The sequence below is a fragment of the Misgurnus anguillicaudatus genome, chromosome 20 (assembly GCF_027580225.2).
Source record: "Misgurnus anguillicaudatus chromosome 20, ASM2758022v2, whole genome shotgun sequence".
NCBI lineage: Eukaryota > Metazoa > Chordata > Actinopteri > Cypriniformes > Cobitidae > Misgurnus > Misgurnus anguillicaudatus.
The window spans coordinates 1,575,257-1,595,463 of NC_073356.2; the positions used below are offsets into that span (position 1 = coordinate 1,575,257).

The window sequence follows — 20,207 nt, forward strand, 5'->3', positions numbered from 1 at the left end:
AAAAATATAATAAGTTAAAGTTAGTTTTAAAGTGAAAATGCATTAATGATAACAAAAGATAAGTCTTTATAGACAGAATCTTGTTAAATGCATTAATGATAACAAAAGACAAGTCTTTATAGACAGAATCTTGTTTTTTAATCATTTATTTATTTTGTAGGCTATTGAAGATATAGTATGCATTGTATTTAGTATTTATGCATACATAAGTATGTAAAACGACCAAGTATGAATATGCACAAGACAGACAGGCAACATACCTGTATAAGATAATGAGATTATAATGGTGCTATCAGGGATGATCATTTGAGATGGTCTTGTCGCTCTTTACTTTCTTAGACTTGCACCTTTACCGTTGCGTCTCTTTCTCGTCTTTCTAAACCAACAGATGTGTGTACTGTGAGCTAACGTCGCATCAAACTACATCCCTCCAGCTGCGCACGCGTCACTGATATAAACGCGAGTAAACTTAAACTTTATATCAACTAACAGCATTATGTGCGGGAACGCCTTTCTTAATTTAGCGGTTTCTTTTGCACGTTTGGAGAGACTTCTGCATGCCAGAGACTCAGACAGCTGCAGGAGCACAGAGAGAGCGAACGAGCGAGCGCGCGCACGAAAGAGAGAGAGACCTGCACCTCACTAATGCTTATGAAATTTCTCTTATGAGAAATATGAATTACTCTTTCATTTGTTGGTGGATTATTTCCCGTTTCTCTGTCACACTCAGTTCTAACGTGCAGGAATGTCAAGTTGACAACGCACTTAATTACATTACGCGGAATAAAAAATATGTTACGTCTGACATTTTATTTCACGTTAAGTTACAACGGACCAATCAGCAGCCATGTAACGTGCAATTAGAGTGATTGACATAAAACCTGACAAGTTACAAAACAATATGACCTTTTCAGCTCATCATGAACGCAAACTTGGGAGGCCCTTGAACTTGGGAGGCCCCTGGGCTTCAGCCCAGGTAAGCCCGTGCATTAAGGCGGCCTTGCATACATGCATACATACACTACTGGTCAAAAGTTTTGGAACACTAACTTACTTTTTATTTATTTCGTTTTTCCACATTACACAATATAATAACTCATCCAAACCATGGCATAACACAAATGCAACTGTAGGTATTATGTTGGAGACTAAAAGTAGCTAAATAAATCAAAACTTTTAATCATTTGAACTGCAGTGACCCTTGTATAGAAACGGACTCGTGATTAATCGCATTAAAAAAAATGAAAGATTGTGTTTGCATAATATATTTGTATGTGTATTGTGTGCAATTATGATGTATATATACATACACATACATGGATAAAATGAATAAATGTAAGAAAAAAATATATATCAAAAATAAAATCATCATACGGTTCTGCTGTTGATATACTAATTGTGAAAAAAGATATATAAATATACATTTTTTTTCACAATTAATATATCAACAGCCCTACCTTATAATGATTTTTAAAGGATATTTTTTAAACATTTACATTTAATCTGGGCTCTTATTCTGTCTACGTCATCTAATTTTTAAAATAAAATGTTCTGCTCTGTTTTGATATAAATAAAAACTATTGATAATACAGGGTTTCCCTCTGAAAATTTGTTAGTTAAGGTGGTAGGGCTGGGCGAGTGGGCATAGCAGAGGGCGTGGCAATCAAAGGGGCGAGGTCATGATGAAAATTTAAATATTTTATTTAAAACACTCAAATAACTTAATTTTGAAGAAACTATGACAGAAAATGAACACATACTAGATTATCAATTATCTGCAGATATTGTTGTGTTTTTAGCTGAATTTATATGTACACTGCTGTATGTAAATACTTACAGTCTAAGAGGTTCAATTGTAACAGGGAGGGAGTATCTCACTCCTCCTGGGGCTTCTGTGAGGAAGTCTGGTGGTGACTCAAACAGCAGTGAGTAAGCTCGCTTAGTACCATCCGTGTTGGGCTGGACCGGCCCTGGACTGTTTAAGGCCCTCTGGATGCGTACGTGCAGAGGTAGAGGAGGCTGAGAGGGCGGCTCTGTGGTGGGACTCGGCGGGTCCACGTGGAGGACTACAGGGGGCAGCTGGGCACGAGGAGGGAATGGAGGGATATGGTTTGGTGGAGGAGAGAGCGCCCCAGAGCTTACATTTCTGCTGTCGTCTGACTGGACAGGAGGTGGGGCGGGGTCTGGAACAGGGGCAGGGACTGTAGACGAAGGCTGAGGCTGACTGGAAGAGGAGTCATCTGAGTGACGTTTGGTTACAGGTGTCATTCTTTTTGGAGGGATAGGAGGAGATGGCTTGGCTTGGACTGTAGCTTGAGAGGGATCCACTTTTAAAAATAAAAAGCAAACAATAAGTAACAGAAAGTAAAAACAGAGAGAGCGAGAGATACAACATTAGGCAGCATATAGTGATGGTTTAAAAAAAGGAATCAAAGGGGTATTACTATGGATAGGGATTGTAAGAATAAGATTGTTAGTGGTATGTACACAGTTTTACCACAATATAATGGTCTGTCCCTACTGCCAACAATGCAAAAAAGCGGAACAAATAGTCGAGAACTCCTACCAAAGACGAAAAGATTGTTTGTCTTTAGCTGTTCCAATGGTTGGCACTAATGGACAATGAGCTTCACACTTTACACTTAAAGCACTGAAGAAGCAGTTAACCCTCTAAGCATCAGTATAGAAAGCTTAAAGGCGGAGTCCATGATGTTTGAAAGCCAATGTTGATATTTGAAATCATCTAAACAAACACGCCCCTACCCCAATAGAATCTGGACCTTCTGTTGATAGACCCGCCCCACACATACGCAACCCGACATTTGATTTGATTTGATTGGCTATAAGTGTGTTTTGGTAGTCGGCCCGTCTCCTTTTCCAATGCGGTTTTCAAACATTGTGGACTCCGCCTTTAACCCTCAGTAAATAGTCAACAGTCTTCTAAAATGATCTTCATTTTTTGATCTTTCAGTTTTCTGAGAGGTGTCTTATCCTAAATGCTCAACTAATACAAATGATGTGTGTCCATCCACTGGCATGTCTAAGATTTTGGTTTCGGTTATAAAACATGTAGGAATTACAAAATAAAGTACAGGACTTGCTTGATGTTAAGAGTGTTATTAAGAGAGATAAAGTTGGGGACCTGATTGATGTTTAAAGAGTTATTATGAGTGACAAGACTCAAAAACTACCTTCCTTGCGCTGAATGACACATCTGAAGCATGCACACAGGCATGTGACCCTCATATATGCACACATAGAAAGAATTACAGTTTTAAAAATATCTGTTTTGAGAAGAATTCATGCAGATATAATCTGTTATGTCTTAAGTGAATGTTTAGTTAACTGTTGGGGAAATATATCTGATGTGTAACATTCTATTAGTTATTAGATTGCAGTAGATCTTAAAGCTATCTGTTTCAACGTCAATCAAACAATAAAAGAAAGAAAAAAGTTGAACATATATTTTTTTCCTATACTATTGTTTTTGACTTTGTGTGGTAAATCTATTAGTTTTACCAGTGATTTTATGGAATGAATGCAGTAATTTAGTTTGAACCTTCAAAAAGTTTTAACTGTATGTTTTTCAACATTATTTTTGCTGACCCTTAAACTAAAAATAAACATACATTTGTATAAAGCAGTGCTTCCCAATCCAGGTTCTGGATTACCCCCTTTCAGAATGACTGTGTCTCAATCAGCTCCCTTGTGCAGTAGTCAGGGCACTGATTGAGACACAGTTCTGTCGTATTTCATAAACTTTATTGAGTTGTCTCGCATGATTTTCGTTTGGAGAGCTTCAGAAAGGTCACATGATTTCCGGTAAGAGAATATAGGGACCATCGATGCTCACTGATTTTTGCGTTGCATTGTGGGAATTTTTAGGGAACGAATGTTCCAGTGCACTGAAAGGATTTTGCGAATGAGATGGCTGACTCCCAGATCAGTGCCCTGATTATTGAACGAGGGAGCTGATTGAGACACAGCCTAACTTTTTATAACGGGGTCCTTGAGAATCAGAATTGGGAAGCACTGGCATAAAGCATTCATATTTGTCCATGCCCATGTTGAGAGTATTAAAAACTTAAAAACATGTTAAATTAAGGTAAATATAGAACAGACAGTCAATGAATAAGGCATTGACTGTCACTTGATCAACTTGAGCAAAACTTAATTGGTAAGGTAAGGATTACTAAAACATAAAGCCATGTTTGAAATTGTGATCATAGAAATGACAAATAACAGGCATTACTCTGCACTGCACAAAACTTGTGTTTGAATCATGGTTTAGTCAGTAGTAAATTATTTAAATATGAAAACAGAGTAGGCTACTTACAGGCTGTGAGTCAGAAGCGGGCGGGATTATGATAATAACCGCCGTGTCCATGTCAACAGGGCAAGGAAGTAACTGTTGCCTACTCTCCTTGTGTTCATTGATTTATCAAGATTTAACTTGGAGACGTTAAAGCAACACTATGTAGTTTTTTTACCTTTAAATAATGTCTCTAAAATTATTTCAGTGATAGAACAACTTTTAACTGGACAAATTGTACTGTTGCTGCAACCTGAGCAGCCTCCTAGCTGCTACAAGCACACTCTGAAAGTGGCGGTGGAGGGTAGAGCACACAGCCCCGCCCCTCCCCCTGCCTGCAGAAGAGTGTCTGATACCAGGCACTGTTGCGCTTTTCAACCACATGGGGGAGCTGTAAGTCATTTTTACATGGAAACTACATAGTGTTGCTTTAACTCGTGTCACGGTTTACTTTGGGTTATACCGTTGCATTTCTTTAACATGTAGCCTATAATACACGAAAGGAAATGTAAAATCATGAATCAGAAAATAGGGAACCTTTAACTAAATGCTTATTACTTATCAGCACGCAGTTTACCAGCATATTGTTTTTTCTTAGTACTGTATAGTAGTACTTTACTGTATAAAGCACATATTAATGCACGACCACATTCTATATTTAATAGCCGTTAATCGTCTGAGTTAAAATGCTTTTCTGAGGTAAAGATGAACTCTTCACTATTCAGACCCATTTGAAGATCTTCCTTAGGTGTGTAAATATTGTGGTATCAAGCAAATGCACAGTAAACCCTTTGATCTGATGAAACTTTTAGCTTTGTTGTTGTGATTGTTTGGGGGCGCGTCATAGCTCGTTGGCATGGTTCGTCAGGTCATTACCTTTATGAATAGCGCACACCACCCGTGGGTGTAACTACATTAAAAATAATGAGACAGGAGAAACTGTACATCTCTTTACATTCATACAGATTACATAAACAGGCAATATTTGTTCTTGATTGTAATTAGTGTGTTAAAACGAGTAAACATTTCAGGCTTTCTTAGGACATATTTATCACGTCTATGTGACAAGTATTCGCAGAGTATCAATAGATTTTTTGTAACATGTTTCAGAAAGATGTTCGCGGAGATAGAGACTGATAGCGCACCGTTTATTTTGTTTATTTGACAAAAGCACAAAGTTTTGTTGTTATTATAAATGTACACAAACCAATGTAGACCATTCAAATGATGTCTTACATGCAACTGTATGATTATAAATGATGGAGTATTGTCCTACAATAAACTCCTAATTACTGCTTATTGGTAATAAGTAAGGTAGTTGTTGTACATTTATTATGATCTTAGTATGCTTTGCTCTGTCTTAGGGCCATGTTTACATTAATGCGTTTATGTTTTAAAACGCATTATTTTTGCCACGTTTACGCCTTTCATTTAGACTACTCCAGCAATTTCAACCTTCATAAACGTTGGTTGTTGGTAAACACTGCAGCTCCTGTTTTAGTTTGGGAACTCTGGAGTTGCACTGCAGTGAAGATGAACGTAGACTGAGTCTCATGTAAACAAACAGCTGGACATGACAGCACATCATTTTCAAAGTGAAAGTGATTTTATTCAGTTAAATGGAGGTTTGAAACGGAGGTTTGGCCCAAAATAGAAAACATAGTGCGACCAGCTATTATAAACGTTACATCAGATTGTTTTAAACATGTATCCTAATAAAGGAAATGTTTAATGTTTGAGTATTGTTGTGTTTGAATATTGTTGTGTTTGAATATTGTTGTTATGTTGTTTATGTTTAATTAGCTTATTGTGAAAGACAGACTGTAATTAGGGGATTGTAATGGATTGAGGGTCAATATGACAGAAGAAATGGAGTGGGTCAGACATAATTATCGAACACTTAATAAGTTTTGTTTGCTTTTTTAAACGAATTTCGTTTTATATAGTTTGTTTCTTAATTTTAAGAATTAAAAGGAATCTCATTGATGTGGAACAAATGACAGCTACAAACAACTGCAATATGCTTCTGAAAAAAAGCCAAAAGATGCAGTATTATTGTTTGCGATAATATCGTTGTTTTAACGACGTGCAAAATCATATTTATCGAGCATCTCAACTTGCTTTTCAAAAACCTTCAAAAAAGTCTTTAGTGCACAGATTCATAAATAAATGTACATGGGCATTCAGAGCAAAATGTAGCAGCACATTTGATTGCAGTTGTACAACTTTTAAAAATCAACGTCATATTAATTTTTAATACTTTAACCCTCTGGGGTCTAAGGGGTTTTTAGGGCCCTGGGGAAGTTTTGACATGCACTGACATTTGTGCTTTTTTCAGTTACTTAAAAACATATAAATGGCAAAATTCTCATAACACTGCGTTCAGCACGAACTGGGCTACAATATTATATGATCAACATGTATGTACATGTTTGTTTTTTTGGGAAAAAAATGTTTATGCGTGGTTTTTGCAAAAGCTACATTTTTAAGTCACTGATACAAGTCCACAAAACTCATTCTAAACATGTTTTCCCAAGACTTTTCAAAATATGATCTGGTAGTCTAGAGTTTTTTCTTCAAAATGATGTGAAAATCATCCGGCCTGCTCATTCACATAAAACAATATATTGATTTACAATTTCTAAGACACATTTGCTTGGGAAAGGCCGTATGCGTAGAGGCGGGAAAGCTCCTGAATAATCAGTGATTGACAGCTGAGAAACAAAAGAGTTGCATAATGAGCCTTGTGGGGATGGTCAACAGGAATGTAACTTTCTCTGTAGTAAAACCATGATAAGGTTTACTTGGGAATTTATAACAAAAAATTATATATATATAATGTGTGTATATATATAGAAATATTTTCTATTAATTTCACAAGTATACCTTTAAAAACCATAGTAATCATAGGGATGCTCACATTGACCGTTTAACCGTTAACCGAAGGTAAGAATTTATGACCGATTAACATTATCAGTTAAAATAAAAAAATATTTATTAATACATGGTGCGTGTCGTCATGAGCCGACAGACATTTCGTCACTTTTCTATCTTTAATTTGTGAATGTCCTGTAAATGACACAAATGATTGCTGCCCTGACGGTCTGATCATTTGTATGCGTGTTTGGAAGCTGAACGGAGACGCGCGCGTGTCCCGGACCATGTGAGCAAATTAAGCTCCCCTAAATATTCCGCTCTACTGTTCAAGCGCTCCACTCAGTCGCTCACCGCCCAAGCAAGCGCTCCGTTAACTTTCCGCTCACGCTAGCAAATAAACCAATTCCCGCTCAGATCCCGCTCCGAGATAAAAAAAATATTTAGTAAGCCTAATTGTTTTCTGTACTGACGTTCTTGGATAATTGCATTTAATTAAAGTATTAGCTGATAAATCGCAGTTATGTACAGTTGTGTGTTGGCTATTAGACCTAGTTTAACTGATACGGTGCTCCGGATATAATTCAAATTAACAAATTGTTTCCACGTCATCCACGTTTTACTCATTCACAATTTTAAGTAATAATAAATGTAATAAGTAATTACGAAATATTATAATAATTCGTTCCCCTTATGAGAAAAAAATTTAACAAACTATACTATTATATAAATATATTATTTGAAAAAACTAAAATAAATTGAAGAACAATTTCAAGTGCAAAGTGCAAATTTACAGTGCATCAGTAAATACAGAACACAGCTGTGTCTTAAAGAAATTAAAATTAGACAGTATTTATGAACCTGTAAATGTACAAAACGAATGCAATACAGAAGGCCATGAGTATTTATTTATGGCATTTTCAATAGTATATTAGTAGCTAAATTAACGTGTATCTAATATAGTATGAAAACGAATAAATCATTATTTTGGCTAAATTCATCTGGATAGATCATTTTAGTCAGACTGATTTGTCAACATTTCAGAAGCTTAAATGCTATCTAAAACAACTTACATTTTATCCCGAGTGTTACTTGGTCGAAAATATGTAGAAATATAACCTACGCGAGAGCAAATTACAGAACAAAAATGTTTAGCTCACGCGGACCGAACGAAAAGCCGTTAATTAAGCGGACTCTGTAAAATAGAGGACGTGCTGAATCAGTCGAGTCGGCAGATTATCATCGATGTTTAAAATGTTCCTCGCATGCTGTTGATGAAAAAAATTAATATCTAAATGTCCATGGAAGAGTGAAGTGTTCAGTCAGTTAATACTAAAGGCACCGGCGTTTTTGGCTGAAGCTTCCTCATCCACGGAGCGGAGAACTATACAGTTTTTTATTTTAAGTGGTTTAAATGCTGGTTAGCAATCAGTTATATTATGGCGCTTTGTATTTGTGTTGATCAGTTAGATTAAAGTAATTTTCATCTTTAAAACTGCATCTAGATGCAGACGACGCTACAGTTATTCTGTCATCTTAGTTTCATTTCTTTCATTTCTATATAAGGCTGGCGACTTCATTAAAACAATATTTGAACTACATAACTTATTGCTATAGATTCTCGAACTATCAAATTACCAAAGGGCATACTGGGATGAGCGAGCGGTGCTGCGTATTGAGCGAGCGGAGCGGAAACTGCGGAAATGCGTTCTGCGCTCTGATGGAAATATTACCACTCCGCTCCCGCTCCACACCGCTCACACGCTCTGTCCCATAAACATCTCTCTTTCTGCACAAACGGAGAAAGACGACGCAAAAACAAAACTTTCTGAAAAGCATCCTGCTTTAGAAATGACCACTGTGGTAGATGAAACGGAGACAATCTGCCCTTTTTGGATATTAATCCTCTGGACTGATCGCGTGCTTTTTAATAAGGTGAATATTTTGCGTGAATATCTGATAATGTATGAATCCTGGTTCGGTTGTTGATCTGTCACTGCTGTTTGCACGTTCAAATTAAATCTTTTGTTTTTACTAGTTCACAGACAACCGTCAACTGTATTTTTACTGAATGACAATTTCATATTAAAATCTTATCAGTTAACGGTTAATGTTCGGTTTAGAAGCTACGGTTGTCGGTCGGGAAAATTAACTGATATGAGCATCCCTAAAAGGTACTGTTTTGGCCATTGTAAAAATGAACACAGGGTAGTGTTTGATTGGCCAGCGAGAGTTTTACTTTTGTGCAGTAAACAGCTCAAAATAAAAACTGCCTATCGTTGTCTGGACTCTTGGATCACATGAACATTTACTTAGTTCCTTTATTTTAGATTTATTGTCAGTGTTGAGCTTGCAGTTCACATGTGTGTCGAAGACCATGTTCGTCATCCACCCAGGAAAAACCCCATATCACACAAACAAGCAGAAGTTACCACCCTTTTATCAGTGCAGTTATCTGGGTTTGTATGATTTGAAGCTACATTTAAAACCTGTTAGACAACATTGTGTAGTTTATTCACAGATGCCCCCGAGGTCTAATGTGGGCTAAAGTTAGGGCTGCTGCACTATAATGAGGAATGAGGCAGTCACAAACTTCTCCAGCCAATCGACAGCTGTATGAGCCAGAACATTAGCACAAAAAGCACACTGACAAGTCTGAGCCTGCTTATGTCTTGGTATCTCTGCCGCTCTCATCGGTCTCTGTGCTCAGCATTGTGTAAATAGTTACCTTTCTGTCACTGATGTTGCCCATGATGTGACTATACGGGCCTGCCCTTGGGAATTAATCATCTCTGATCTAAATCTAAAAAGGCCAATGAGAATTGGATAGTGGAATTTACATGCCAATCTCTGCCCAGTTTTTGGGCATAAAAGGGAGATGGCGTTCCCCACTCATTCAGCTTTTGTTCAACGGAAACAATGCGGGATGCTACACTAGTGATGGGCGATTTTGAATCACTGCTGCATGAAGCCTCCAAACATTTACGAATCTATTGTTATGCATCAGTGGTTCAGAGCATGTTTCAACTTCTCCAAGTCAAGGGGGGAATTGATCACAAATGGAACCCATGGTTTGGTGAAATCAGGAGTATTAATGATCCCTTTGCCCTAAATAAACCTGAAAACACAAAGTACACTTTTACTTAATTTTTAAATCAAGTTAAATAATTGTAATTTTTTAACACCCAGGGGTCAACGTTATCGCGTGCGGTAAAGCCCTGCTTTTTTTCTTATCAGTGCAAAAAAGACTAAAAATACTTAAAAAAAAACCTACAAAATCAACAATGATTAATACATCTTAAATTTTTTTTAAAGTGTCTAGTTTTTTTTTTTTGGTGTCTACTCCAAACAAAAACAAAATGTTATGCTTTTTGCAAAAATAAGAAAACAAATATGATGCTCATTCTGCTCTCTTTGTCTCATTGAAGTCCATACAGAAACGTGTCGCAAAATTTACTTTGTAAATATTTTTGCAAGGACTGTAACTTGTCAGACAAACAAAGATAAAAGTCTACACAATGCTTGGAATCTACTTTCAAATGATGTGAAACCGAAAACAAATGTTCTTCCTGTGTGTAAACTGTATGAGAAAAGGAGAGGTAGCCTCTTTCTCGTTACGTCATTATCTGAAATTAACTGAGATGGCCACACCCCTGTGCCATTCACAAGTAAAATAGTTGAGACAATCCATATGCGTGGTTCACGCCCCACAGTCAAGGGACAGTCAATGCCTTATCCCATTTCTGCATTCAGTGTTGTAAATGGGTGTTGTTTTACCGTTGTTGATTCTGAGTGCAGCAAACCAGACATCTAAAACCTTATTTACTCGCGTCTGTCTCCTTACTGTTCATTGCGAGCACAGCCGCAGGCATTCCTTTGTGCTTATTTTAAACAACACAACGCGATGGCACCATGCCTCCACAAACACACGATGCATCTATATTTGTGCTATTCTTATAAACGACGCGATTGCAAACAGGATGTCTAAAATCTTATTTACTCTGTCTCGGCATTGCAGGGACATTGTGTACATCGCAAGTGTCTCTAATCACACGACCAGACGCCTCTCCGAATGCACGAGGCATCTATATTTGACACGCTTTGTGCTATTCTAATAAATCATACGACTTATAATCACATAAGCAAACCGGACATCTAAAACCCTGCTTATTCGCGTCTGTCTCTGCACGTAATCACTGCGCAAAGAGACTTAAATAACTCAAATATATCTGTATATGATTTTGGACATACAGATATAATATATACATGATTTAAATCGTTAAAGTGTCTAGTTTTTTGTGTCCATTTCCAATAAAAACAAAATGATGTGCGTTTTCGCAAAAATAAGAGAAGAAACATGATGTGCATTTTGTTCTCTCTCCTAAAGTAAAGTCCTTTCAGAAACGTGTCACAAAATAAACTGTAACTTAGCGATAACTTGTCAGACAAACAAAAGATAAATATCTACATAATGCTTGTAACCACTTTCCCATACATACTACTGTCCTTTGAAGTTGGCAACATTTCTTGTTATTTTCATGTTTTATTACAAAATCTGAGCTCGATAATGACACCACTTTTCCGTGCAGAGCTGCTTTATAGCATATTTAAATTTTCCACAATTTTGTTTGATTCATCTGTTTTAAAATAATTTTGGACAGCCAATAAATGTTTATATATACGGTATATATATATAGGGCGCCATCATCCCTTGGGAATACACCCAAAATGAAAACAAATGAAGAGTTTGGTTTTTTGTTAATGCCAAAATCAGTATTATATCATGTCAGAATTTAAAAGCAAATTCTTAATTTTAGGCAAAATCCAATATCCGCCATGTTATTTTGTCATCTTTTCTCCCTTTTTTCCCAAAACGCAATAAACGCCACTCATCCTTTTCTACAGAAATCCGCTTCACAAATTACAGCGCACCATTACACGCAATGTAAACAAACAATGGCAGCCCGTTGAGTACACTGAATCATAGTTTTCCTCATCTACTTTGTACTTCGTGATCAACAAATAAACAAAAACAAAATAATACTGTAATAATGGGATTGATAAACCTGTGATGTTTTTCTGTGACAGGAAAGAAATGTAAGCCATCAACATCTAATAATTTACACGACAGGCACTCGGGAGCCGGTCACTTGTTCTCCCGACAGCATCAAGATTCTCACATTGACCCCAGGTGATCTTATGAAAAACTTTTCATTATTTTACTCAAAGTCAACGAAAATCGAGCAAGACCAAAACATTTTACAGCTGATCGCTGTGAAAAATGTTAAGCAATGACGTCAAGTATAACCACAGCAATGACAGTGTTCTTAATATGACAAAGTAACTGTTTTGATTAATGCCATTAATGTTTATTTTTATCAGTATATACCACTAGTCAACTAAATGAATATTAATGTCAAAGATGAATGCAAATTTATACATTGATTGAATAGATCAAGCATTTTGAAAAAAAACTTGTCATGGATTTATTGCATTTTGTGGAAAAAATAATTAGTTTTTATAATAAATCTTTGAAAATCAAGTTATGTATTTGAATTTTTTATGTTTTTATAACCTTAAGATGCTATGTGAAAGTTTGTTACAGAAAATAGTGGTTTTCATCTTCTCACTTTATTGGTATAGAAAACAAGTTTTTACAGAAATTGGTCAAAATAGATTTATTGCGTTTTGAAACCAAACTCTTCAAATATAAAAATAAGTGATGTAAACTGTTATTTGTATGACATATGCTGTCTGCATTAGATGCAGAGAAGCTTATCCCTGCTTTTATGATCTCAAGAATCGACTATAGTAACTTGTTACTCAGGAGTCGTCACGCAAGTCAGGTAAAAAAAATGGTTCAAAATGCTGCTGCAAGAGTGTCTAAGAAGTATGATCAAGTGTCTAAAGGTGTCAGATACTTTTCCTACTTAGCCCCTAAGCTCTGGAATGATATTTGCCAAAAAACGTTTGAGAATCTGACACAGTCAATCAATTTAAGTCTAAGCTAAAAACATTTCTCTTTAACAAAGCATTCACATAATTCGTCTAGTAAATATACTTATGCCGCAACAGTTAGTGTGTCCTGAACTGAGCACACATTTATTATATTGTAGCCCCTATGCTAATAGGACTTTGTTTCTCTTTCCCTGTGTTGTCCTCGAATCCAAGGACAACGAGACTAACAGACAGTTCCTGCTCCCATGAAGCTTATCACACCACTGATCTACTAACCTCCCATCATCCTAATGCCTAGACGATGTCTGACCAGCAGCCACTGACCGCTTCCCTTTATTTCATTTTTTTCCAATTCTCAATAAATCTTATAGCATAGTATTTTTCTTCGACTGGATCGTCTAAGTCTGCCCAGCGACAAGCAACTAACTGCTTCCTTTAATTTAAATTACAATGTAATACCCATACATTTTTATGATTAAGTATTTAATATAAACAGTACATATTCCATGGGATCAGCTAAGTCTGGCTCTCCCTTAAAGGTTTTTTCTCCCAAGGACTTTTTTCCCTATTAGGGTTTTTCTCATAGGAGGTTTTTTTAACCCATTGGGGGTCAGCTGACATTGGCTTAATGTAACTTATATGTTACAAACTACATTACATTTTCTCCTGTTTTTATTAATGTAAAGCTGCTTTGGAACAATTAAACAATTGTGAAAAGCGCTATATAAATCAAAATAATTTGAATTGAATATGACATGATATAAAATAATCTGTGCAAAATCTATGCTTTCCCTTTTCTTCTTTGGCAGAATAAGTAACAAATGTTCTCATAAATAATTGAAAATATGTGCAAATATTGGGTGAATTATAAAAAAATGTAAATACACAAAAAATTTGTATCACCATTTTTCAGTACTTAATAAAATAGAAGTTCTAAGATACTACTTTAAAGCACTTTACTTAAGACAACTCACTAGATTTTGAAAGAGAAAACTTTCTACAAATATATAACAAAAACTTTGTAGTGCTGTTATGTACTTTGCTGCCAACCATTTAGCCAAAGCAAATACGTAAAAAAACACTTTTCTTTTGGACAAAAGGGCATGAACTGAAAATAGGATGTGTGACCTTGGCTAGGTTTCGCCTACACCTTTTGACTGTTCTCTCAATTTTGTTTACGTCAGATTATGCAAATTAAGGTCTATCAAGAGGGAAGCACAAAGCCTGTACAGTTGAAGCTGTATAAAGAGGGCCTGACTTACCTTGAGATGGTTTCGGAGGGGGCACAGGAGGCTGTTTTGGACCAGCAGTGGCAGTAGAGGGCGGATGGGTGGAGTGGGCAGGCACAGTGGGCGGGATGTCATGGTCTCCTTGAGTTAATGGGGTAGCTATAATGCTGCGAGAATCATCAACATTTAAAGACACAGTCCGGGGAGGTGGCTTTGCAATAGGTGGAGCAGAGGACGAGGATGATGATGAAGATGACGAAGATGAAGATGAGGAAGATGAGGATGGGCCTTGAGGAGGCTCAATGGAGGAGGAAGCAGCCATGAGCCATTTAGGCGGGAGGATGGCCTGTTTAGTGTGTGGCTGTGACTCTCTTGCCAAGATAATTCCAGGTTTGGGCTCAGGAGTAAACCGCACTCCCACTGATCCTAACAGAAAGCACAGACACAAAAAACACAATTGATTACACAACACAGTCACAGGGGAGGCAGGAGTGGACCAGGAATAAGATAAGCCTAATCTTATACCTGCATAAACAGTGCTGCAGTGATAATGTGTTTCTGGATGAATGAGCGCTTCAAAAGACCTTATGAAATCAAGATTGGAGTTTTGTGGATTTTAGGGCATACTCACACTAGGGTTGTGCCGATAGACGATATCATCGTCCATCGTGATGGTTGACTGACATCACGATGGAGAGACACCATCGTGATGCCACGCCCCCTCCCCACTACGCTGCGAGTCGTCATACACTTACTCTCTTCTAGACTATATAGACTATAGTTAACCTAATATCTTTGCGTAAATTGCTCTATAAATTAAATAGAAAATATAACTAATGCATATATGCTATTTTAAATACTGTAGTCTATGCCTGAGACGTGACGTGTGATAGTCTGTGAAAATATCCTGTCAGGCATTTGATCTTGACTAGGGATGGGCACGGATATTCCAATATTCGAATGGCAATAATAATTCGAATTTAAAAAATGCTATTCGAATGTTTGTTTGTTTTTAATGTGCCACCAAAGGGTAACAACTTATTTAATGCTTTTTCACTTTATCTATACTGTCTTTTACAGACTTAAATGTAAAATATAAATGAACATTAATTTGTATGTATTTCTGATTGTTTGGCAATGCAGATTGCAGACGAATTTACGTTTTTCCTTTTATCTCCGGGTTTGTCCGCGCCGCGCCGTATTTGGCCACTGGCTCAGTGAGGGCTCACGTGTTATTAAACGTGCTTCTCCGCCGCCCGCTTCAACACATCATGAGAGATTTGTAAGCTTTCTGTTATAAAGTCTACTTTATTTTGTTAATAAGGAGACAGACACGGAGAACGAAATGAAACGGAGAACATTTATTATATGCGGTGCTCTTTTGAAAATGAACCGGATAACTGCACATGGCAGTTTAAAGCAAAGCACCGTCTTTGTGAAATGTTGTTAAATTAAGCTAACGTTAGTAACTTTGCACAGTCAACAATAAGGTATCGAGCCGCTTACGTTATTTGTAAAATAATGTTAAATACCGATATTCAATCTTGTTCAATCCGTCTGTTGTTTTTATCGGATAATTATCATCACGAGGAAGAGTTTTCTCCGCAGCACCAGCATTAGGCTATTGTATCTAGTCAGAAGAACGGGCTTTCACCGAAGCAGGTAGGATAAATACGGTTTTCTTTATTCACAAATACATGTCAAACTAAACTGAGAAGATATGTATATGGCGACTGAGCAGTCGGTTATGTAGATGTGATTTTTCGTTTGCTCCGGGCTCTTGGTGTTTTGAGTCTGTTTAAATGATAGCCTACTTTGTCAAGTCCTCAAACTTTAAACTTCGCAAGTCCTCAAACTTCGCTTAGATTTGGGGTTAGTGTATAATATTTGGTATAATATAATGTATGTAAGATCAAACAGTAATGAATTAATACTAACGACCGACTTGAAACTAAGGATTTGACTAGACTTCGCTCCGCATTAAGTTTTAACGCATTTTTTTCTGTAGGATATTTTTTAAGATATATATATATATATATATATAACAATGTTTTCAACTTAAAAATACATACATATATATACATACAGAATATAAGTTTAGCTTGTTGTGGATATTTCCTAATTATAAGCCTTCTGTGAAATTATGACAAAATGAAAAATACAAAACACGCATGTCTTAATTAACATAATTTAAATAAACGAATATTCGTTCTTTAAGAGCTTAAATATTCGAAAAATTAAATATTAAAAGTAATAGTAAATTACTGGTAATAGTAAGTTACTGGAAAATGCCCATCCCTAATCTTGACATTGCTAGAATCTTGTCTTTTTACATGTTGTACATTTATCTTAAAATAATTAATTTTGTACAAGAAAACAGCCCATATTAATCATTTATTAGTAGCCTATTGTAGTGTCTCGGGAGATCGTGCTCATTGTTACATTGAGGCTATACTGCACTGAAGCGGCAGATTAGGATATAAACCCAGAATTCAGCCAACGTCAAGAACAAGAAAACGGGAACAACACTCCGACCGAAACGCGGGATTTACATACACAGACCATGTTTAAATTTCGATGTGTCTGGCCCTGTTCACTTTGTCTAGTTTTAATAAGCTGCGGATTGAAGTGCTGGCTGCTCCCCGCGGTGCTGAAGACCCGCTCTCTGACGGAGTACTGGTGGCACATATGCAGATATTTACGTGCAAAATTTGGAAAGCGCGGAGGAGTCGTTGGGTTCGTAAAATAACGAAATTATAGCTTTTAAATAGAAAAAAATATTTATGTAAAGAGATTAAAAAGTGCTTAAAAGTGCACAACTCTTCTTCAGTGGATTAAAGCTACTTTTCCCCCTTATGTGCAACCTATAGGAAAGAGACATTAGTTGGGATAGTAAAATAACAAAATTATAGATTTTAAGTACAGAATAGTATTTATGTAAAATATATATTAAAATAAAAAGTGCACAACTTTTCTTAAGTGGAAGTAATAAAGTAAAATAACGAATAATAATTATATAATAACGAATAATAACGAAAAATTAAAATACCCCCCCACCTAACGATATCATCGTCCATCGCGATGGTTTACGTAACCATCGTCAACTGCCAATTTATGGGGACATCGCCCAACCCTAACTCACACTTTCCAAACCCAACTGCGCTCAAGCACGTTGGACCCCTAAAGCCTGATTCATTTGACTAGTGTGAGCGTGGTTTGGTTAATGGTTTACTTGGGCTCCGGTGCAAACACACAATGGCTATGTTTGCATGCACAAAATTTTGTCAATTTGACTGAATTTTATCTGATTGCAGGTTATGACAGTACTGTTTACATGTACCCGAAACATTTAAAACTAGCAAAAAAGCTTCCCAATGAATATTCACAGCCCAAATGCCAATAACTAATGAATGAAACTCTTTCATCTTTAACCCAAAAATCAGTGATGGAAACAGTAGCCAAAATCTGAACTAAAAAAAGCAGAGGACCCAGCACACAGCATCTCTCATCGAGAGAGATTTACATGCATACTTTTCTTCTGATGATTGGATCACAGATTGGAATACACCACCCCTTTCAATATGATTGAAATTTGCATCTGATCGACCTCAATCGTATTGATTAAGGTGTCCATGAAGGTTTTTCAATCTAATTGAGCTGTCAATATGATTACGAACGGATTATTTGATTGCATGTTAACGTAGATAGTGTGATAACATATCATGCCAGAGTGCAGTTGAAAAGGCGAGAGTCAATTGCGCGACAGTCATTCAACTCATCTGCTTACGTAAAAACATTCTGATGCTCGCAGTAGAGTTACGTCTGAGTGGCACAAGCGATAGATCATATAAGCCATATCATGATAGGTAGGGGTGATGCTTGCTATGCTTCTCAATGAAATACGGTGAAATGCCGCTACACCCAAAAGCCAGAGGGCGCTCTCGTGCAGAACCATACACACGCAGCTATGACACGCAGCTCCAGGAAAAGGCTTAAATGCTGTTCTTCAAACCTTTTCAGAAATTTTCATGATAATAAAGAATATGTATAATGATTATGTTTGACGAGTGTTGCTTTTTTAAATGCATGTTACAAACGACTCAAACTAACAGTGATTTCAGATCGATAAGGACTAACTGATCAAAAGCCATATTACATGAAATAGCTGTGAATAATATCGGCTGTGCGATTCAGAATAGTTATTGGCCATGTATATCAGCATTTATTGGAGCACCCGTAATCATAGATATGGCAAGAGGGCTGTGTATCCAAAACGACAAAAAATAGAAGCCACAAACTTAAAGGTCGCATTCTTTCTGTTTTTAAAGCTTTGATTGTGTTTATAGTGCTCAATATAACGTGTTCATGTTTTACATGTAAGAAAACGCTGTATTTTTCCACACAATTAACTTATCTGTATAACGCTGTTTTCACTGTCGTAAAAACGGGCTGATGTCTTCCTTGTTCTATGAAGTCCTTCATTCAGAAATACGTAACGAGTTCTGATTGTGTAGTTTGTTTAGCGTGTTATGATTCAACAGCAGTTTAGATTAGCAGAGCCGTTTGAGCCAAAGCTGGCAACTGATGTATTCCTGTGGGCGGAGTTTAGTCAAAAAACTGTTTCAGTGACGTCATTAAAGCAGGAAATAGAGGACTGCAGTCCGAACCGTCCGTTCGCTGTAGGCTTTGAAAGGGGAATTCTGTTAAAGAAAATATATCACCTGGCAGTGAGCTTTATCATTTTGCAGGTATTATTTATGCTCAAACAGCAACATTACATTATCAGGAAGAGCGTGACCTTTAACATAACGATGGGCTCCAGTGTTGAGAAAGCGATTTACTTCCTGTTTTCTTCAAAATAAATCACATCCCAATCACGAAACAGCTTATTATATGGCATTATATTGGCATTTTAAAGTTTCCTAATATTGCTTTAGAGCAGAGGTTCTCAACTCTGGCCCCCCAGATCCACTTTTCTGTAGAGTTTAGCGCTAACCCTGATCAAACTTTGCAATTTTCTGCTATTTTTAAAGACCTTGATTACTTTTGCTCAGATGTGTTTGATCAGTGCTGGAGCGAAACTCTGCAGGATCTCAAGGGCCAGAGTTGATAACCTCTGATTTAACATCCCCTAAAACAGGTTTAAATGTATTAATGTTCTGCACTCTTATTTTGTTAAAATAGGAATTTATTATCACCTAATTTTTGCTGAAAACGTGTAGTCTAGATATTTTTGCAACTGACGTTATTGCATATGCATGTCTAGGAGTTTTCCATTCAGACGCAACATTTTTGGGAGAAGAATATTTAAATGATTCACGCAACCAACCCGATTTATTAATGTTTAGATGTGTGTTATAACTGCTATTTGCACCATCATTTAATGCTCTTGTGCTAATTTGCCTCATTTAGTAAATCTGTCCCTTAAGTGGGGTCGCACACCTAATGCGCAGCTCAGTGCCGAGTCACGTCTAGGACACATCGGAGGTATCGTAAACCGGAAGTGCACATTAAATAGCGCAAGCTTCGTCAGATAGAGTCTACAACTTTGAGCAACTTCCTGAGTCGTAGCTGGGCGGCGCGGACAGGCGCCACCGGTGTGCGTATACTTATAGAAAACAATGTGTTCGATTTTTTTAGAACGGCGCTGCGCGTCCGGTGTGCGACCCCCTTTAAGGGCTTATTATAGTCGTGCATAGGTCCTACGGCGTAGGCGCGACAGCGTAGGTTCTGCGTCGGTATTCATTTATACTTTTGCGTCGTCGTCCGCGTGCAAACACGGAACCTACGCACGACTATAAATCGCCCTTTAGTCTTCTAAACCCCTTCTTTCA

At 37.0% G+C, this 20,207-nt stretch overlaps 1 protein-coding gene across 5 annotated transcripts in view; it reads right to left on the reverse strand.

Moving 5' to 3' along the window:
- phactr4a (phosphatase and actin regulator 4a) overlaps nt 1-20,207 on the reverse strand; it is an 81,289-nt gene that overhangs the window by 8,002 nt on the left and 53,080 nt on the right. For all 5 annotated transcript variants that reach the window (XM_055219045.2, XM_055219044.2, XM_055219046.2 and 2 more), the window contains 2 exons: nt 14,407-14,799; nt 1,838-2,327 (listed from right to left, as the gene is read on the reverse strand). In XM_055219045.2, the coding sequence (XP_055075020.2) occupies nt 1,838-2,327; nt 14,407-14,799 (883 nt within the window). The remainder of the gene's footprint in view (nt 1-1,837; nt 2,328-14,406; nt 14,800-20,207) is intronic.